The sequence below is a fragment of the Paramormyrops kingsleyae genome, chromosome 4 (assembly GCF_048594095.1).
Source record: "Paramormyrops kingsleyae isolate MSU_618 chromosome 4, PKINGS_0.4, whole genome shotgun sequence".
In the NCBI taxonomy this organism is placed as follows: Eukaryota; Metazoa; Chordata; class Actinopteri; order Osteoglossiformes; family Mormyridae; genus Paramormyrops; species Paramormyrops kingsleyae.
In genome coordinates, this window is record NC_132800.1 from 28,611,426 (window position 1) to 28,633,503 (window position 22,078).

At 49.1% G+C, this 22,078-nt stretch overlaps 1 protein-coding gene across 1 annotated transcript in view; it reads left to right on the forward strand.

Moving 5' to 3' along the window:
- LOC111851387 (TGF-beta receptor type-1-like) overlaps positions 1-22,078 on the forward strand; it is a 32,376-nt gene that overhangs the window by 3,749 nt on the left and 6,549 nt on the right. The window contains exons 2-8 of the mRNA XM_072711033.1: positions 14,564-14,809; positions 16,999-17,235; positions 17,499-17,729; positions 17,837-18,004; positions 18,384-18,540; positions 21,008-21,132; positions 21,221-21,351. Coding sequence (XP_072567134.1) covers positions 14,564-14,809; positions 16,999-17,235; positions 17,499-17,729; positions 17,837-18,004; positions 18,384-18,540; positions 21,008-21,132; positions 21,221-21,351 — 1,295 coding nt within the window. The remainder of the gene's footprint in view (positions 1-14,563; positions 14,810-16,998; positions 17,236-17,498; positions 17,730-17,836; positions 18,005-18,383; positions 18,541-21,007; positions 21,133-21,220; positions 21,352-22,078) is intronic.

Sequence of the window (22,078 nt, forward strand, 5' to 3'; positions counted from 1 at the left end):
AATCACACCATAATTAAATTCCTTTAGATCACACGTCTTTGGCATTCTAATGCAGAGTAAGTCAACTCCTTGGTCCCGTGGACAGTGTTATTTTAAATGCGCTTCTCTTGCTTCAGTAAGTTACTCTGCAGTTCTGTTGAAGGGGATCAGTACTATTGCCAATTTTGATTCCTACCTGTGTAGTTTAACAAAACACTTTCTTTGTGACATCAAAAAGGATGTCTTGAGAGACTGTCTGTCATCCGCCTATGTTGTTTGTCTGTATATTATTATTATTATTATTATTATTATTATTATTATTATTATTATTAATTAATTAGATTTGTGCAGTGCTTTTCAAAACCCAAAGATGCTAACAATATTAACAAAAAAAAAACATTTCATAGAGGATGATGTGTGATGCTGCCCCTGCTTTCGTTGAGCCGACTTATCATGATATTCGGGGTATTTGCCTGAACATTTTTCTTATAGCATTTTAGGTATTTCTTACCTTATGCAAATCAGCAGGTCCAGTCACCTGTAATTTTCATTATCTGGGAGGGAGATGGGCAGTGATGCAGTGCCAATACCTGTGCTTATCCATACACTGAGCCTGGAACAAAGGACTTGGGAACCTGTTCCAGTATATTCTGTCTGATTCCCCTTTTGCTTAAGTGTGTGATTTCACATATATGTCATTGTTTTCCAGTGGTACCTTAATTGTGTGGGTGTACTGAATGTCAATTGAATTTTGACAGAATTTGAGTACTGTGACTCTGAACCCTCAAATTCCAGAATGTAAAAGGAAACATTTGGTTTATAATCTGATTAATAATAGAGACATAAGTGTGATGGTTATTTTTATTCCCCCTCCCTTCTAAACACTAAAGCAATTAATTGTTTCTTAATGGTCTGTCAAGGTGAAAGCCGTAGCGATGTGCAGAAGGTAACGGGGAAACGTGTGTAGGCAGGCATTCTGTTTTGGCTAAAGGCGCAGGGTCTCCGTGGAGTTACTCTATATTTTCTGCTTGACTTCAGCGGCAGTTGCAATAACTCGGATGATGTAAAGGATGCTCAACCCAGAAGCAAGGATTAGCTCAAACGTGCTGCAGTTTTGTAATTTCAGTGAGTTATTTTGTTTTTGTCATTGACGTGTGCGTGTCACTGGATTTTCCCGTAATACTTCCACTTTGTACTTCTCCTGTCCAGTGCATTTTCTTTAAGGTTTTGGTGAATAGGATTCTACTTCTGTCACCACTGAAAGGTGTGGCTGTGCACCTTTGCTGCACGAGGCATTCATTCAGATATCCCAGCAGAAACATTGCTTCACCGTCATTGCAGCACTAAGCTCAGTGACTGTCTCTGGTGTTAAACTAATTATTACTGACAAGAATGAAAATGTTTTGTCATTTGTTTGTTCATTAAGCATGGCTGCAGCCTGCTTTTCTCAAAGTAGTTTTTAAATGTTGTGAAATGTCCTGAATTGACTCTGCAAGAAATTTATTTCTGTTTTTCTTTATTTTTTTGTGTTCGTTGAACTGTTGCGCACACATTTGAAATTGAAATTGTGTTCTATATAATTGGACCTTTTAAGCCATCATGTTGTATTTAAGGCTTCCTAAAGTGTGTGTTGCAGTTCTGCAACGCTATTTAGGCAAGATAATTAGCGGATTAAGTTGGCTGGTTCTTCTGGGGGACAGTTTAAGTGCAGTCTCGCCTAATTGACGGCTCAAATACGACATGCACCACATGAAGGACAGGCTGAACTTGCTGCGTGCCTGAGATCGCTTGTTCGCAGGTCCCTCTCCAGACACTGTGTCATATTGCAAAATAGCACCGGTCTCGTTTCCGACTCCCAGTCTGTTTCTGATAACTTCTAGCTGGAGATGGGCAGAACCGCTTTGCCACTTACGCCAAATGTCCTGATAATGCCTCATTTTCTCTTGATGAATAAGTGTGGCTTCAGCTCAGAGGGTTACTGCCCCTGCCCCCCCTCCAGGGCTGTTAAAGTAAGGGCCCTTAAGCAAAGTGCCACCGGTACCTCGTCCTGTTTGCCTGCCTCTTGCTGTATGGTCCCTCCCGCATGTGCTGTTTTCAGGCGCAGCTTTGTGGTTCCCTGGGTCATTATAGCTGTAAATTCTTCAGTTTATTGATCATTTTAACCTGATGAATGACATGGACTAGACCCTACAAAGTGAATTTCCCACATTTTAAAAAATGAAAATAATGCATTGTTAATGTGCACTAAAATTTGACGAAATATCCTTTACTACTTTTTGGCAGTAGGTGGACATAGAAAGTGTAGAATTAGGTCACATATTCAGTTCCGTTGAGAGACTGGTCACATCCGAGCTGTGACTGGAGTGTGAAACTTACATATGTGCTTGCCGCAGTTTCCTTGGTGTGCACAGGCACGTGTGGTGCCCCCTGTCCAGTGCAGCGTTATTGCTGCGGGCAGGGGGTCTGCTGTAAGCTGTGCGGTCTCAGCGGTGACTTCAGAGAGAAGGTCACTGGCAGAGAGCACAGCGACGTCTGCTGCTGGTGTGTTTTCAGTGCTCAGATGATTTGCACACTGACTTTGTGAGTCTGGCGTTTAACCGGGACGTGCTTTCGGACCACCTGAAGTCTGGGTTCTCGGAATCTTTCAAGTGCTCCTTGTGCAAACTTCTGCCAAAGAGGAGAACATGGAGCGCCAGCTGGGCCACGCCCAGGTCCTCAAACCCCAGTCGCTTCGGCATGGCCTCTGTTTAGATGTTGCTGGCTTGGCTATGAGAGGATTGCTTTGTTAATTAATGGCTTCTCTTGGGCCTATTAGTTACTAAATGCACATCAAAAGAGTTTCTCTTTCTCTTATCCTAGCCCTTAAAGAAATGGATCAGTGAATTGATGTGTACTAACATTCTCCATGCATAGCTTACACATAAGCACATGTAGTCAGGTGGTAACATTATGTGTTGTATGGTACAGATACCAAGTTGGCTGCATTAGCACAGAGCAGGAGAAAGATCCCGACATGAAACTGAATGCTGCTAGTGCTTCTGACTTAACTGGACGGTATAAAGCAGGGAAATGAAGTTCTGAAGCTCATGTTTTAACATGCAGTGCTGACCAATATAAATTCCAGTTATCAGTTAGGGTGGGTATGTAAAGTGTGGTTTTTTTTTCATCTGGGATTTCTATGACTGGAATATGAGTAATTGTGAAAAATTCTCATTTCCAGAGAGTTTTACAGTAAATGTTTATATACGGGAAGTATGGTTTTTATTCCAAAAATGTAATTCTGCACATCTGAATCACTTAAAAATAATGAAAAGCTATTCCAGAATTAAGAAAAAGCTCTTTTGTTATAGCGGTTTTTCATTGGTAACTAAAAAAATTAAGACCAGCTTAACATTTCCCCTGGCTGCCCCCCCACCCACCCACCCTGAGACACACCCCGAGACACACCCCTATGTGTCTCGCACTGTTATGTCTAGACATTGTTAATCAGTGCCTTACCATGTCACACAGCCGGTTATCCTAACCCCAGCAGATGATGTTCCGTCACACTGTAGTGTCATATAGGCCCCAGATGCAGAATGCTCTTTCTGGACCCCTCCATTTATTTATTTTTTTGTAGCTTGGTCAGGTGGTCTGAGCTCTTGGGCCAGAGGGGCAGCATTTGTGCTCCCAGTTCTCTGTGAAATGGTGCCATACGCACACATACTCCGTTCGCCTGCAAGGTGGGCGGCTCCTCGGGTAGACAATCTGCCCTGCAGTGAGTGTTTTTGTGCTGGTATGTTTGCTGCTGTTGGCAGTGTGAGAGGAGCCATGCCAGTGGTAAGCAGCGGCTGCACCCTCTCTGGAGCGGGCTGGTGGCCCGCTCTGTAATGTCTCAAGGCTGCAGACCATAGCACCGAGGCCGCGGCTTGGCAATCGGCATTCTGTGTTTAGCAGGTTACCTTTCTTTTGTACATATCTGCTGTGGTGTGTCGCTTTGGAAATGTCACCCTGTTTGGCAGGGCTTTCGTGGATGCGGCCGTGGTCTTTCAGATCTGACCCCGCTGCTGATGTGCAGGGAGGGCCACGTCGGGCTGACCAGTCAGGTTTCAGATGTGCAGGGAGGGCCACGTCGGGCTGACCAGTCAGGTTTCAGATGTGCAGGGAGGGCCACGCCGGGCTGACCAGTCAGGTTTCAGATGTGCAGGGAGGGCCACGCCGGACTGACCAGTCAGGTTTCAGATGTGCAGGGAGGGCCACACCGGACTGACCAGTCAGGTTTCAGATGTGCAGGGAGGGCCACGCCGGGCTGACCAGTCAGGATTAGTCTTATTTTTGGGTGTGTCCTGCACTCTTGGCTCTTTGGGGACGTTATGTTGATGTTGCGCCCCGGCGATGTAATCGCTTGCAGATGGAGACGGGAAACGTGAGTCACAGGGAGGCTTGATGAGGAAGTCGCCGACCAGATAGCAGGAATCTATGTTGTGTACCATGAGCTGTCTGGGAAACTGGGAATCCCCCCCCTTCCCCGAAGCTGTGGTCGGCTCAAATGAAAGAAGGGTGTGTCTTATGTAAGGCGTGTCTGTGGCGCTGCTTCATAGCCAGGCCTCGTCTTTGGGATTATGTGTGTGTGAGGGTGTGTGCATGTGTGGTCTCTTTGGAGTGTCCACTGGTTGAATTTTGAGGAACTGAAAACATGTCTGTATGTTGAGATTTCAGCTGCCTGTCCCAACCATATTTAAATGAAATGCGCTGAGCGAAGAAGTGAGCGCGGATGAATGGGCTTTCTACCTAGAAACTCATTTTCTGTGTATTCACTTATTTTGTAAAGCAGGTTTTTAAAAGGGGCTTCGGTTACGCTATTGCTTTTTGTGTCTGTGCCATCAGCCTGATTAAGAGGCATATTCGGGCATCTGGCCGGCAGGGAGGAAGGTCACCACCAGAGCAGTTCCTGTGGACATCTGATGGCAAAGAGCCTCATCTACTGCCAGACCTGCTTCAGGAACGGCAAGGACAGGCGGATGCTTTTGTGTGCAAATGCGTCAGTGTCCACATGAAGGTGGCACATGTCAGCGTGCAGGGCGTGCTGCGTGTCGTGACACCTGGGTACACCCCCCCCCCCCATATGCTGCAATAAGGTATCGACGCAGGCAGCCCGCAGGGGTGCAGGGATTGTGGTTGCCAGGAGACGGCAATAATTAATTCAGCCGTACAGCCTTGTGGCAAATAAGGAGTTAAGGGCTGCACGTTGGCTAGGGGCTCACAAGCAGACCCCTCCCCCACACAGAGTGAGGCACACACGCGATCCTGCAATCAGTCAGGATGGATGTGCTTTAGGGTCTGTGGCCCTTCAGCTAATCTGCCTCCTGTGTGTGTGTGTGTGTGTGTGTGTGTGTGTGTGTGTGTGTGTGGGGAAGGGGTGTGTTAGAGCTACGAGCGACAGCTGATGCAGCGTGAACCTCTGGCCTCATCCGGCTAACGATGTTGCTCTTTCGATGTTCAGTAATTTCAGTTACACAATGCATTCATTTTTCACAGAACATACAAGTAAGCTGAGCATGACATGGCAAACGCCCCATCCCAGGTTTAAATGTTTCCGAACACGGGACCTGTTTTCTGCAGGTGTAAATGCTCCCCTTGGACGGAGACCAGGTGGGCAGCTGCCCTCGATGGGCGGAACAGGCGCCCAGATCGATCAGCCGGCCTCCCATCATCGTACGGCAGCTCCTGCGGCAGAGCAGCTCTCTCTCTCGCTCTCTCTCTCTCTCTCGCTCGCTCCAGCGGCACCGCGGCCCGACGCGGCCCGGGCAGCTTTTCTCTGTGGCGTTGCTCCTCTGTGCTGTGTCTGTTTACCTGGAAGCCCGTCACCCACTGTCTGTCTCTATATCCAGGAAATGACCCAATCGACGCTGGCATTCATATGCAGAATTCCGACTGCAGATGGAGATGTGAACATGCATCGGCTTAAAGTTTAAACGCCTCATTGTATTGGCTGTTAATTTCGTCTCTTAATGGACACCTACCAGCGGATTCTGGAACTGAATTTATTAATTTACTCATTGTCCAAGCCTCTCACATCTCTGATATTAAAAATGGTGCAGTCTTAGTCTAACTTGAGATTAGTCTTCCTCCCCTTAAATGTGGTGTAACAGCGATGCTTTCTATAGCGTTATATAACATGATGCCATGATATACCATTACAGCTCCTGTATGGAAACGCTGATCCTCTTTCTTGGCTCTTTATCTGTAATTCTGGCTTTTCTTACGGAAAAGGCCTGACGATTTGCCCAGCGGAAGGCTGTTCTGGATGCGCGTTCAGGGGCTGATGGGCCCAGACATTAGGTTTTTGCTGTGTCCACTGAAACGCGGCTGTCGTGTCAGATTAGGTTATGTCTCGCTTGCAGCTGCGCTGCGCAGACACCAGGGCAGATGAAGGACCTTGGCTTGTAGCTGTGGCCCGGAATTCGGGGAATAAAAACGCAGCAGAAGATGTGCAGAGAGTGCAATCGCAGGCCCCATTTCAGGAAGACGTGCTGCATTCCCCACACTTACCGCGCTCCATTGACACATGGCTCACTCTAGAGCGGCAAAATTTAGGGGAATAGATTTCAGGCTGCCGCCTACTTACTTAAGTAATTACTTTGATTTGAGCCCTTGGTTTCTGGGGGTTTCTGGCACGTCTTCTCTGCGTCTCTCCCTCACTACTCATGGTTATGCAAATGCTCGCCGCCTCTGCACTCGGTGCACTCGCCGAGATGATCGGTAAGTGTACTACAGGGAGCTGCACGAGCCACCGAGGGGCTCCGGCAAATTGATTGCTCGGATGGGCCCATTTCAGCCCATTCACGGAGACTCGTCGCTCTCCTCCGTTACCACCATTGGGAACTAGTCTGCGGCACGGAGATGCACCGTGCAGCCACCGTCTGCGGCGCTGCCAGCGTTACCTTTTCACCGCAGAGGCTTTTCCACATTCCCTTTTAATGCACCTTTTATGTCCCCTGCCTTGCCATTTGCACCCGTGGTCAGTAGCTAATTCACAGGTGTTAACGTTGCACTGCAGGCATGTGTTGTTTAGCAGTCTGGGCTTTAGTCATTTCTTAACTGGCATTATATATGTCTCCTGTGCCTAGATCTGGCACGTCCGGTGTCGAACCTGCAGCCTTTGTCCTCTGTCACTCCTCCCCTAACGATGACTCACCTTTGTCTGTAGTGTGAATGGTCTCTCAATCCTATGCAGTCTAGCGTTTTTGATGATTTCTTCATGCTTATCTGTCTGTTATGATCATGGTTTTGCCAAAGGAGAATTTTATCTTTTGTCTTGTTTTCTTTCTGTCTTTGCAACAGCTGGCATTTTGACAGTTTGCAGGTCCACATTCTGGCATCACCGTACGTCTCAAACTGCGCATTTGTCTTTGAGCACGTGCAGAATACTGAAATACCACAGAAGGGTGTGTGGTGTCTCTTGGGAAGCGCTGATGGGTGCGGAGGGGCTGTCTCGCTTAGCCCCCGTGCAGTACCTGCAGGACAGGACCTTCCTTCTCTGCCATCTAGCTGCAGAGCCACGCGCACTGTTGAATGCCTGGTAATTCAGTTACCTCTCTGGAGGTCGCAAGCAGGGCCATTTGAAATCCTGTTACTATCGAACATCTGAAATCTGAATTGTGGTTTGCTTCAGTAACAGCCCCAAGAATCCCAGTAGAGATGCACCGATTGCAAATGTCTGTCTTTATTTCGTGTGTGTGTGTGTGTGTGCGTGTATGTGTGTGTGTGTGTGTGACTGGCCAATTCCAATTTTCCTTCTAAGAACAGCATATAGAAACAAATATCAGTTTTCCCTTCAATGCAAAATTTTATTTTCATAATAAAAGATATTGCAAAACTTTACATTTTTCCCCAAACTGCACTAAGTTTCAGGATTTTCTCTCGCTTAAGTCTCAAATTCTCTGTGACTGGAAAAGGGTAACCCAAAATGAGCTGTTGTACACCTTACTTTATGACATATTTTACTTTACCAAACAAGAGCAGGTTTAAATATTTAAATAACAAAACAAATGCCCGTTACATATATCATTTTTTCATTTTTTTTTCCTCAGTTAACGAGAACAGAACATTGACCTTTTTCTCTTTTTGATTTTTTTTTTTTAAACTCATCTTTAAAATAAAGTTCAGTTTACAAACCTCCAAATAAGACTGAAGTGTACTATACTCTCCCAAATAATAGGTGCAGGTTAATATTAATGCCAACATTGCATGTTATGCACATACAATACTTGCATCGCTAGTAAGTTATGAAAAAGCCTGATCTTAATCTACCTTCATACTGTACGGACTTTATAGCACAGGGGGTTAAAGGGGGTCCAGGCCAAGCACGTTGGAAATCAGTCTACTCCTGTCCCTTACCGATTCATCAGTGCATCTCCTAAATTCTACTTTTTTTTCCTTTCCCCTTTGGAGAAGTTTCCAGGAAAGTGTTTGGTAAATGTGTGTCGTTTTTTTGTGGGTTTTCACAACATCCTGGAGTGGGACGAAAAGTTCTCCCTAAGCACTGGAGGACGAGGGGACTGTTTTGCAGTGAATTGTTTTATTGGCAGATAATTGTCTTTTTAATGGCATTATCTGTGTAATAGGTTTTTGTGAGTTGAGGATGGTCATTGTCAATTACTGATATTGACAAGTAACTCAGTGAAGGTGTCTGACAGGCGATTATTGCTCTTGTTGGAGAAGGAGGCTTAGGTCACTTACAAAGCAAAGAAACAAAGATTTATGATGTACCCGTCAGTTCAGCCTTATATTCTACATTAAAAAAAAAAAAAAGCAGGTTGAATTTTATGTGCCTTAGACTGTTATAAATGGCCTGCAATACATTTTTAACTCATAATTAAATCCAACTCCCCGATCAGTTGTTCTCCAAAGATGTAATGTTCTGCTTTTCAAAAAGTGAATTATTTGTATGTTTTGTTTTCTTCATGCTTTTATGTTTTTCTTTGAGCTAAAAATTTAACTGGCCTGGTCTGGGGTGTTTGTGTGCTGAATTTTATCATTTACACTTTTAAAAACTGCATTGTTTTTATTGACTGAATGTGTTGGTTGCAGTAACGCAGTTGTGATTTGAGAACATGGCTTCTTTGAATGATGGCAAGTTATTTCAAAGAGTTATTTTGTTGATCCTGAAGGACATTTCGAGCCATTGGATAGGCCTTGCTGTAATCAGCTGAGCAGGCCGTTGAAGGATGTAATACGTGATCACAGAATACCAGCAATGAAACGGTGTAAACGGTAATATTGAATACATTAGATGCCATCTATTGCAAATACCCTTTACTTTCGTTCAGTCAATGTTGTTTAATGTCTTTGTAGGGAAGAAAACAGGGTATGAATGACGAGGTGAGTCTGAATAAGTGAGTCATATGCACTTTGTACTGGTTCACTTATTCAGATTCCTCTTCTTTAACAGTCCTAGTGAAAAGTTTAGATCCTATTAAGTAAAACCAGACAGCTGCATTCAAACAGCATAAGCATCAGTATGAGGTTGATTTCCAGTGTATAAAATGAAATTGGCTGGTGTGTTCAGCAGATTCATTAATGAGTGTAGTGTGGTTGTCAAGGACCTGCTGAGATGTACGATGTGCAGTGCCTGCATACTTCCGCCCTGATTATGTTCCAGCCCTTACAGGTGTTAGCTTTTCCTGTCCATTGTTTACACCTCTTCCAAAAGATGGCTTGTATTTTGATATTTGTTTATTGCATTTAACTAAAACACACACACACTCTCATCATTTTGTATTTAGTGGTAGAAGGACCACTTCCCTAAAAAGACATTAAACAACATAGGACGTAAAGGCTATGATTAAAATAAATAAAAATTAAATGCTATAGCAGCCAGCAGGTGTCTTAATTTACTTTGGTTAAGTTCTGAACTCTGAACTTCGGGGACTTTCTGTTTTGCCATTTGCTGCTGCCTTGATGGCACATGTTGGCCCCAGCGCTGGCATGCCTGCCACTGGGAGAGGACGTGGATTATTATGCGTGAATCCTAGCAGGACCGGCCCCCTTTAGCTCCTCCCCCTGCCACTGGGAGAGGACGTGGATTATTATGCGTGAATCCTAGCAGGACCGGCCCCCTTTAGCTCCTCCCCCTGCCACTGGGAGAGGACGTGGATTATTATGCGTGAATCCTAGCAGGACCGGCCCCCTTTAGCTCCTCCCCCTGCCACTGGGAGAGGACGTGGATTATTATGCGTGAATCCTAGCAGGACCGGCCCCCTTTAGCTCCTCCCCCTGCCACTGGGAGAGGACGTGGATTATTATGCGTGAATCCTAGCAGGACCGGCCCCCTTTAGCTCCTCCCCCTGCCACTGGGAGAGGACGTGGATTATTATGCGTGAATCCTAGCAGGACCGGCCCCCTTTAGCTCCTCCCCCTGCCACTGGGAGAGGACGTGGATTATTATGCGTGAATCCTAGCAGGACCGGCCCCCTTTAGCTCCTCCCCCTGCCACTGGGAGAGGACGTGGATTATTATGCGTGAATCCTAGCAGGACCGGCCCCCTTTAGCTCCTCCCCCCCCCCCCCCCCCCCCCCTGCTGCTGTAGTGGCACTCAGTGTTTTTGTGGGTGCCCTTGTAAGAGGGATCCATTAAACCGAGGCCACGCGTGTTAACCAGCAGCTGGGCTGGCCTCCCTGCGCTGCATAGCGCACGTTTCCTGAGCTGCCCACTCTCATGGGCTCCACACGCCAGCGTGTTTCCAGGCTCGGCTGGTCAGATCTGGGTCGCCGAGCAGGAGATGGAGCAGGGAAAGAGCATATGAACAGGCCCTCTGTTTCACTGTGGGCAGTTGTGCTATTTTGTTCTGGTTTTGGCCACTTTAAACTCTTATCTTCCCTTTCGGATAAAGGGGTCAATGCCCTGTTTCACCTCCATCCTTTGGCCCTGTAAACAGTGGAGTCGTCCCACTGTGCGTTTAAGCCCTCACTCCCCGTGCTCGGGTCCCTTTCCTTCCCAATATATGAGATTCTACATTATAACTACATTATAATCTAATATTTAGATCGGTATCTGCAACGGTCCAGACCTGTTGGACAGATCAGGAATCGGACATATGTGACCGATGCACATCCGATACTTCCTTATTTAGTCTTCGGCAGTTGGTAAAAAGAGAGTTCCTATTTCTTGTGAAATCGATTTGTACAGTCAATCGCAGGACAGCTATGTCCCATTTTGATATGTGTTTTGCAGAATTCAAGCTGAACGCTAACACTGCCTGCAGTGAGGTCATGCGCATACCCTGTGCAGTATGAGGAGCGTAAGAACATCAGATGGTGACTGTCTGGAAGTATTTTATGCTTTTAACAATGACTAGTAGCACAGCGAGCTGCAGAGTTTTGAGAGGTGGAAGCGACGTTTAGTGGAAATTCCCTCTAAACAGGCTGCACGCAACACGAATAATATGGAAAAAAGGCAATGGATGACTTGGGAGTCGCAAGCTCGGGCTGTTCTGCGCACTCACTACAGTTTGTGATACACGAGGGGCTGCGATCGCAGTGAAGTGCAAGTGATGCTGTTGCCAGTGAGAGAAACATTGTGGGGCATTTTAAGCATTTGCCACTTGCGTGTCCTCGCTTGGAAGGTATTCAGATCGAACTGCAAATGCCTCACAAACACTTAAAACAAGATGTACAAATGAGGTGGTACAGTACATTATGTTTGTAAAATATAGATATTTTTACATTTGTATTTACTAGTTTTCTTTAAAATATTAACGTTTTTATATGAAAATATTAAAGTTAAAAAACTCGTATCGGAATCTGTATCAGTATCGGCAGATGTGTATCGGCAGATGTGTATCGGAATCGGATAGAATGTGGATCGGCCCGTCTCTGGTGCTCATGACATACTATGATTTATTTTTCATCCCCTGAAAAGCAGTTTTAGAATCGCCATTAGGCGTTAAAATCTGACATCCATGGTGTCCCCCAGCCTCTCAGCCTTTGACATCTTGATCTTAAATGCTCATAACTGCACATGAGGCGAATGTTGCATTTAATACTACATCTGTTTGGTGTTTCTTTTGAATGATCTCTTTTTGTCTCTTTAGGATATAGAGGCAATAAGGATGAATAGCCACTCATAGTAGCTTATAAACTCACTTTGAATGAACCGGCTGCCTGGGCTCCCTGTATTACATAATGGGATACATTACACAGAATTAGATTTGGAGATTTTGGGATGTGTACTTTAAGTTAAACTGATACTTCATGTTTAAATTATAACAATGAAAGTAAAGTCAGAGTCTATTGTTAATGTTATTCTACCCCATAGTGCCCTGGGGGGAATGAAAATTATTAATTACTTTTGTTCCTGCTGGCCTGTATTTTTCTTATTGATATTCCACTGCTCTATCACAAAAACCCTGAAAATGCCTTTGAGACGTCAGTGTTGGGGGGGGGGGGGATGATTTTCGATTGTTTTTGTTACTGTAACGTGCCCCCCCCCCCCCAGAAGCTGTCATTCCAGAGGTTTGTAATGCGTTTAGCCTGAAGGCACTCTGCTGAATTCATGGCGGGTCTGTTTTTTCGATCAGATGGAGGGAAACGAGTTATCACTGAGGATCGGGGGGGGGGTCTCGTCCTGAGGTCAGGGCTGATCGGTGATGGAGGAGGTAGCTATGTCTTCCCCCCCCCTGCCAGCTGGAGGCGTTAAGCCGGGGGCGCCGTGTGGCTCAGTGGGCTGAGCTGTGGTGCCTGCAATCCAGGCTGGAATCGGCGACCTTTCAGCTGCATGTCCGCGGGCCCTTGAGTGAGGCCCTTAAGCCCCTGCTGCTGGGGTGCCGCACGCTGGATAACCCTCTGCTGTCATCCCCAAGCTTTGCTCTCAATTGTATATGTGTCCCTGTGTCTCATGGAGAGCAAAATTGGGTAGGCGAAGATGAAACTTCTCCACTGGGATTTCCCACGGGGAATCGCTGTTCTCTTCCCCTTCCGATGGCCGAGAGGCCGCAGGCCTGAACCTCCAGCCGCAGAGCCGCTGTCTCCTTGCCGGTTCCGCTTCTCACAGCGCTCTGTGAGCGCGTCCTCTCTGTGAGCGCGTCCTCTCTGTGAGTGTGACCGTGGCAGATTCACGTAGCGTAGCTCCATCTTTAGCTGAGCAGAAGTAGTAATCATCCGTAGCTGGTCAACATGGGCTGAGCTTGGCCGTCTGTCTGCTGTGCGGAGTAGGGACCTCGCCGGCTGGCTCTGGGGGAAAAACTTCTTATGCAGTGGAAATTACTAATTTTTTCAAGGTATTAAACAGGCTGGGGGGGAGGCAGCATTGCCCCCCCCTAGGTTAGGCTTTGGCCCCGCAGCCTTGCACAGCTACCCAGTGCACCGCTACAGCCGGCCGTCCCTGTTTGCCTGCTTCCTATTCTTATGCTTTATGCACTTCAAATGGTGTCACTCATGTCTCCTGCCTTGGATATCAAGCCTTATCTTTTTATCAATAATTCATGTTTGGTACCAGTACCGATATTACGGAGCTAAGAATTTATTACGTGGTCAAAAATTTAATAGACAGCAGTTTTAAATGGTACTTAAACAGTGCCTTTGTATGATCTGATCGAGCTACCTAATAACTTAGTCTTATAACTTAATAAGGAAATAACTGCAAATCACCAGCTGTTAAGCAATAACAGATTTTTATGTTTAATTTAAGAAAGGCAGGGACTTTAAGATCAAGTAGATGTGGAGTTTTGTTGGTTGTTCTGGGCAGAATCTATATCCGATGTTGGTTCTTGCGGTTTCACCTCACACGTGTAACCACTGCACATTAATCTCAAAGCAAAATGAATTTCTCTTTACTGTATATGGCTACATACGGCCGTAGGCTGATTTGCAAAACCTACCACTGCTAGCTTGGGACTGTTAGTAAGTTTTAATGTAGGAAGCATCACTTCCCAGCTTTTTCTCCTGTTAGAGGGCTTTTTTTTCCAAATTGTAAATGTTTAAAGACATACAGGCAGTTTATGGGTGGGTTTTCTGCCTAAAACAGCATTAAGGTGCAGGAATTTATCAGCCAATCGAAAGATGTGAAGATCCCTCATACAGACACATGAAAGATTTACTTTGAGCTGGGCTCCCGTTCCCACGGTGACCAAAGGGCGATTTCCATGCTTTCCAGAACTCCTGCGATGTAAAGGCTGTTCCGAAAATAAAAAATGCGGACGTTTTCCTGCGTCCGAATTAAAAACATAAGATTGTGTCTAGACCTAGTTGACTCACTGGCTGCCTGTGGTTTGGCGCGTGTGACTGGGGCGTCACGCTGCCGTCATGCCACTCAGCCGTGGGGAGACCGTCATGCCGCTGAATAGGCCGCGCATGCAGGCTGGCCCAGGCCGCCGGGCCCTCTGAGCTCCCTCTTCGGTTTCCCTGCCTCGCTGCCCCGTTCCCTGAGCAAAAGGATAGTGGTGCCTCAGCCGCCATGATTGCAAAAGCTGTTTCTGGTGCCTTTCTGACATTGAGTCCCCGAGTCCCGACAGAAAGCTTGTTTTGTAAGACCTTAAATGGAATAAACAACACTGTAATCACAGCTAACTTGCCTTCTCAACCCCCCCCCCCCCTCTTTTTTTTAGCCTTAGAGTGTTATTGCCAGCACTGCAGTAACTTCACATGCTCTACGGACGGCGTCTGCCTCGTCACTGTCTTGAAGTCTGGGAACAAGATTAAAGTGGAGGAGAAGCTTTGCGTCGCTAAGAAAGACCTGATTCCTCAGGAGCGGCCGTTCGTCTGTGCCGACTCCATCAAAGGGGACACTAGCGTCCACCCCAAGTGCTGCTACACCCACATGTGCAACAAGGACTACGATTTAAATGTGACAGGTGAGTCCCCAAGCCCCTCCATCGGGCCGCGGTTGGATGGGAGGGCCGGGCGTCTTTAGGCAAGACCAAGCGCCAGTCCCTGAGAGCACGGCCTTGCCTGATGAGGGCTGGATTCAGCCTGCCCTGGGGCACAGCCTTATGGGTAATATTTGTGTTTTCAATCTCTGTGCTGGAGCAGACTGAAGACCTGCTTCTTCACGCAAATCTGGCTTCTTTAACTGCTGTATTCTGTGCCCGAGTGCCGTCCCGTCCCGTCCCGTACTAAGTGGAAAATCCCACTGAAGACTGAGTTTTGGCTGTACTGAGCTCTGGGCACAGGTGCTTAGGTTACTAGGTTAATTAGCCATTTGCACTGCTTGTTAAGCGAATTCCTCTGCTTTTCACATAGTTGGCATGCCAAGGGATGTGACTGCTTAGCATTATAGCTACATATGCAGGATTGGCCTTGGTCACTGGCAGGGGTAGTTACTGGAGTTTGCAGGTCATTCTTTTTAGTGAAATTATTATTGTTATATATTATTAAACATGCCCACTTTTGAAATACATTATAATGACATGACCAGCTCAAAATCTGCTTTATGTCCAGTTGGGGACTTTTCCGAGCCCTGCGATCAGACTCTATAAGCAGGCCTGCCAGCATATGATGGTGGCGGGCCCCCGCGGGCGTCCAGTGCAGCGTAGTGAGGGGAACCTGACTCTATAAGCAGGCCTGCCAGCCCATTATGGTGGCGGGCCCCCGTGGGCGTCCAGTGCAGCGTAGTGAGGGGAACCTGACTCTATAAGCAGGCCTGCCAGCCCATGATTGGGGCGGGCCCCAGTTGGCGTCCAGTGCAGCGTAGTGAGGGGAACCTGACTCTATAAGCAGGCCTGCCAGCATATGAAGGTGGCAGGCCCCCGCGGGCATCCAGTGCAGCGTGGTGAGGGGAACCTGACTCTATAAGCAGGCCTGCCAGCATATGAAGGTGGCAGGCCCCCATGGGCGTCCAGTGCAGCGTAGTGAGGGGAACCTGACTCTATAAGCAGGCCTGCCAACATATGAAGGTGGCAGGCCCCCGCGGGCGTCCAGTGCAGCGTGGTGAGGGGAACCTTCCTGCGGGCAAATCTCTGACTGGAGCGTCTCCGAATGGACAGTCTGTGCCAGAGGTAGTGTACATGTGTTGTCAGTGACAGGCGGCTTCGCTCGGCACAGCGGGACGCCCACTGCCGCCGCGGCGTGTTCTTGTACAGCATACACTAATATGCCGCCCGTCAGGAGGGTAGCGGCCATTTTCACCCGTCTGCCTCCTTGTTGGGACGGGCGCTGCTCCGGCTGCCTGTTGGGACGGGCGCTGCTCCGGCTGCCTGTTGGGACGGGCGCTGCTCCGGCTGCCTGTTGGGACGGGCGCTGCTCCGGCTGCCTGTTGGGACGGGCGCTGCTCCAGCTGATCCTGGCTGATGTGTGTTCCTCAGCCTTACCAGTCTGTGACAGGCCTCTGCTGTCCCTGTCGTGTAAAATGTGGAGATGTCATCATGGGCAGTGGTTAGCAGTCACCTCCTACCCCTGGGACCTGGGTTCAAGTCTCTGCCCGGGTTCCATGTGTGTGCAGTTTGCATGTCCTCCCCATATTCTTGTGGGGTTTCTTCCTGGTACTCGGGTGCCCCCCCCCCCACAGTCCAGAAACATGCTGAGGTGTTAACTGGAGTTGCCAAATTGCCCGTAGGTGTGTGTGTGTGAGTGACTGGTGTGTCATTGCGTTGGGCTGGTGCCCCATAATTACAATTTGGGCCGTTCATCCTCGAACTTTCAGCTTGAGGCAAATTTCACAGGAGGAACAACAACCAGCAAAACCCTGAATGGAACAAGCAGTTTGGGAAAAAGGATGGATGGGCGGAGATTTGTACAGCAGCCGTCTGGGTGTGTCTGTATCTGGTTCATTTGCTTACGCACTGTCAGATTCAGCAGCCGTCTAAATGCCTCTTTTAGGGTCCTTAGCGTCCCTTTCTATATATTGGCTTTAGAAGAAAAATAAATAGACGAAAAGGTAAAAAATAAGTAAGTAAATTTAGGTTAAGAATAATTCCTTTCCAGGTATACTAGGTAAAAGAGAGAGAGAGAGAAAATTCAGTGTATGGTATTTATGTTTTTTAGCAAATATAATGGGGTAAATTGTTTCACTCACTGCTGCGCTTCCCTGTCTTTGCATGGCCAGATCCCCCCCCTCGAGCCTCCCCCCTGGGTCCCGTGGGACTGGCGGCGGTCATTGCGGGACCGGTCTGTGTGCTCTGCTTCGTGCTGGTCCTGGTCTTCTACATCTGCCACAGCCGCTCCGGCATCCACCAGCGCGTGCCCAGTGAGGAGGACCCGTCCATGGACCACCCCTTCCTGGCCGATGGCACCACCCTCAAAGACCTCATCTACGACATGACCACGTCCGGCTCTGGCTCTGGTGCGTCTCTCCTGGGCTCGGCAGTGTCCGCATTACAGATGTTCCCTGTCATGGCTTATGGTGGCTTTCGGCATGTTTGCCCCCCCGTCCCCCTCCTTCATCTGTACGTTAGAGAACTGTAGGCTTACACCTCTCCTGCAAGTTTGCAGTCAGCTTTTGTGTTGTGGGCCTATCAATGAGTCGTTTGAGCCTTGGTCACATGGGGATCACGTGACCTCGTGCCACATGACATGGGAGTATCACATATGATTGTCTTCCTACAGGCTTACCCCTCCTGGTGCAGAGAACCATCGCAAGAACCATCATCCTGCAGGAGAGTATCGGCAAGGGCAGGTTTGGGGAGGTGTGGCGCGGCCGCTGGAGGGGGGAGGAGGTGGCCGTTAAGATCTTCTCCTCGCGAGAGGAGCGCTCCTGGTTCCGGGAGGCCGAGATCTACCAGACCGTCATGCTGCGACACGAGAACATCCTGGGCTTCATCGCCGCCGACAACAAAGGTGAGAGCCCTGCGTGTGGCCTGGCCGGCGTGATGACGTCATCCACGCTCTGATGCTCACGGATCTAGCAGAGCCTCAACCCCCCCCCCTGTGCTTGAACCCCCCAGATAACGGCACGTGGACCCAGCTGTGGCTGGTCTCTGACTACCATGAGCACGGCTCCCTGTTTGACTACCTGAACCGGTACACAGTCACCGTGGAGGGCATGATCAAGCTGTCCCTGTCCACCGCCAGCGGTCTGGCACACCTGCACATGGAGATTGTGGGGACGCAAGGTGAGGGGGCCAGAGAGACCCCACCGCCACGCACAGGCTAGCTGACGCACACACGCACACACACACACACACACACACACACACACACACGTGCAGAGGTGCCTCATTAATTAACTGAAGGCTTCCTCCCAGGCTGCACTGACCCTGCGTGCTCAGGTCTGAGATTGAGGCCTGTGTTCAGTCCCGGTGCTCCGGCCAGTGTTCAGTGCCTCTAACCCGCTCTTTATCATGGGCATTTTGAGTCTTTAAGTATTACTGCTGCGTTCCAGTTGCCTGGCCTCCAACACAGAAAGCTTGCAAGTTTGATGCAGCATGATTTATTTATTTTTCTGGCTTACCGATTCACACCCTGCCCGTGCACTGCGTCCTCTCCCCGCAGGCAAACCCGCCATCGCCCACCGTGATCTGAAATCCAAGAACATCCTGGTGAAGAAAAACGGCACCTGCTGCATCGCGGACCTGGGCCTGGCCGTGCGGCACGACTCTGCCACAGACACCATCGACATCGCGCCCAACCACCGGGTGGGCACCAAGAGGTGAGGGGAGCGGGTGGAACCGGCCGTCGTCCCGCCCCGCGCGGTAAGGGGAGCGGGTGAAGCCGGCCGTCGTCCCGCCCCGCGCGGTAAGGGGAGCGGGTGGAACCGGCCGTCGTCCCGCCCCGCGCGGTAAGGGGAGCGGGTGAAGCCGGCCGTCGTCCCGCCCCGCGCGGTAAGGGGAGCGGGTGGAACCGGCCGTCGTCCCGCCCCGCGCGGTAAGGGGAGCGGGTGGAACCGGCCGTCGTCCCGCCCCGCGCGGTAAGGGGAGCGGGTGGAACCGGCCGTCGTCCCGCCCCGCGCGGTAAGGGGAGCGGGTGAAACCGGCCGTCGCCCCGCCCCGCGCGGTAAGGGGAGCGGGTGGAACCGGCCGTCGTCCCGCCCCGCGCGGTAAGGGGAGCGGGTGAAACCGGCCGTCGCCCCGCCCCGCGCCTCCTGCTTCCGCAGCTCCGCTGTGTCATGTGACCTTGATGTTCACACAGATAAGGTAGTTGCTTAATCCCAGGCTGCTGACTCGTCTCCGGCTGCTTGTCCCAGTCTGATATGCAGCATTGATTTGGTCGAACTTTTGCTCTCTGTACACAACAAAGGATCCATTGGCCTCTGTGGCAGATGGATGATACTGTCCATGTCCTTTTAGCACCGTGCGTGCGTGTGTGCGTGCTTTAAAGATGGTGCTAAAGAACTGCACAAGAGATATGCGAGTTGTTCACTTTGCGACTTTGATTTTGCTCCTGTGAAATTTGCCTCAAGCTGAGAGCTCGAGGATGAACAGCCCAAATAATCACTCCCATGGGGTCCCGTAGAACAGGATGGACCAATTCATCCCTGTGATTGTAATTAAGCACCTCCCCCCCACTGCCGTGATCGATCAGTTGATTAATTGTATGATGCGAAATGCACTAAACCTTTGACTCACTTTTTCTATTTAGAACCCTGTCTGTCTTAAGACAGTATGATGTAATCCCATCACATGAATATTTAGCTTTCTGCAGTGCTTGTAACTCTTTAGTATGTTCATTATTAACCTAGACTTGTGAGCCCTTGTATGTTTTTGTTTCACAGTGAACCATTGTACATTTTGAATCTTTTTCTGATCATAATACAATATTAAGCAGTGGAGACCCACAACTTAATTTAAATTTAATGTTGTCCAAGTAAGTTCAACTGGACCAAATCCCGGTACAACCTTGAGCACACGAGCTCCATGGAATTTTAGCAGAGTTTTGTATGATATTGAGATGTATGAAATGGATGGTAGGCGCCCTACACAGAGGGTTGTGGTGCAGCAGCCGGTTTGACTGACAGTCAGTGAAATAAGCAGTGTTGCTGCTTGCTTATCTTTAGAATAAGATCTACACCTGCTGTCTGAGACTTCAGCTTCCTTCTGAGATCCCTTGTTTCTGCTGCCTGTTGGTCTGCAGTAACCGTTTCCTTTTTACTTTCCAACTCAGCTGTGTTGACAAATATTGCCTCAGCCCAGAAGTGCTGAAAGTCGTTTTCTCAGTAGGTTTTAAGCATTTATTAGGCTCCCACGTAACCCGCCTCAGCGCCCCACCAGCTCACTGTCTGCTGTTGGCTGCTCTTGAGTGTCTTGGCCTAACTAGCTGCTCCTTGTGTCGCTATACAGACAGTCCCCGGGTTGAGATCACCTGACTTACGGACAGGGCTGGGTACCCAACTTCCCTACTTTTGTGGTACCGACTGAAATGCTCCAATCCGATCGAGGATCGAAAAATTGATATTCTTTCAGTGTCAAATTCTGATACCGAAACAGTAAATCACAGCATCTGCAAGCAAATAATCATCTGAAGTCGATGGTGATTGGCTGTCTAATGTAATGTCACACAAAGTATTTTGTTTTAAATTCGGGAGTTTAGAGCAGCACAAATATAAGCAGGACTCGACAAATGGATGCTTTTGTTTTTTTGCTGTTTCACTTAAGTGATTGAACAATTGAATGTTGCGGGTTGGGAAGTCAGTACATGCAACATCCAAACCTGTGTGTGGCCTGTCGCTCTGGGGCTGTGATTGTGGAGCGGCTCAGACGGCAGCTGACGAGTATAAACGCTGGCGACAATCGGCCACCTGCATGGGCCCACGGGGTCGGCTTTAGTCAGCCTTTAGATATTAAGGGGTTATGGCTCACGCTCTCAGCCCCCATACAGGAGGCATAAGACACATTTTTACTTAGTCAGAGATGCTCATTATGGGAAAATAATGAAGCAGATGACAGCGAAAAGGTGGGAAAGGCCAAACACAGCTGGTTACCGTGGTTTTGCTCTTTGCTGCAGTTACTTAATTGGTTCAGAACTCCAGGCTTGCTTTGGAAAAACACGCCTTTCACGTGGTAAACGATACAAGTGACTGTCGATGATGATGATGTTGCTATCGATGATGATGATGATGAGGTTGATGATATTAGACTGGAAAGAAGATGAATCCCGAGAGCGCTGCCGTGTGTTCACAGGTACATGGCCCCCGAGGTCCTGGATGACTCTATCAACATGAAGCACTTCGAGTCGTTCAAGAGAGCCGACATCTACGCCATGGGCCTGGTGTTCTGGGAGATCGCCCGCCGCTGCTCCATCGGAGGTGCCCGCCTCCTCCTCGCCCTCCGCTCTTCGTTATCGCTGCGTCGGCCTCTCTGCTTTTTCACGAACGTCTTCCGCCCGATTCTCAGGCATTCACGAAGACTACCAGCTGCCCTACTACGACCTGGTGCAGTCGGACCCCTCGGTGGAGGAAATGAGGAAGGTGGTCTGTGACCAGAAGCTGCGGCCCAACATCCCCAACAGGTGGCAGAGCTGTGAGGTGAGTGTCCTGCCCGTCAGCGCCCCGGCGCCCCCTAAAGAGCAGTGCCCCGCCGCCCCCTGGAGAGCAGCGCCCCGGCGCCCCCTAAAGAGCAGCGCCCCGCCGCCCCCTAAAGAGCAGCGCCCCGCCGCCCCCTAAAGAGCAGCGCCCCCTGGAGAGCAGCGCCCCGGCGTCCCTGAAAGAGCAACGCCCCGGCGCCCCCTAATGAGCAGCGCCCCGCCGCCTCCTAAAGAGCAGTGCCACGGCCGCGGGCCCCAGGAGCCGAGCCGGCCGGGCCCCGGAACACGTGCCCCAGGCTCACCCACCTCCTCTTATCGACAGCCCATTATCCTGTGGAATCAGCGACGACATTAGAGCTAATTTGCGGACATAAAACTCCATAATCTAATCTTCCACTGTGAGATTACAATAGCAGCCTGTCTGCTTAAGCACAAGCACTGTTTGATGACTCTGAAGACCTGAGTGTTAAGAGGATGCGGTCTGTCCCCCCCGTTTCACCCCTCTCTGTGTATCTCTTGTGGAAACTGCTGTGGAAAATCACCGAATCGAATGGACTCAACGCTTAATTCGATACGGGGGAACAATCAGAGAGAGTAACTTGCACTGCAGTTGCTATGCCAGGCCTGCGGGGGCGTCGCTGCTCACGGAGATTTTGTCAGAGCTGCTGACTTTGGTGTTTCATTGAGGGACGGGGACATTGAAATGTATCAGTCTGTGCAAATCCCGT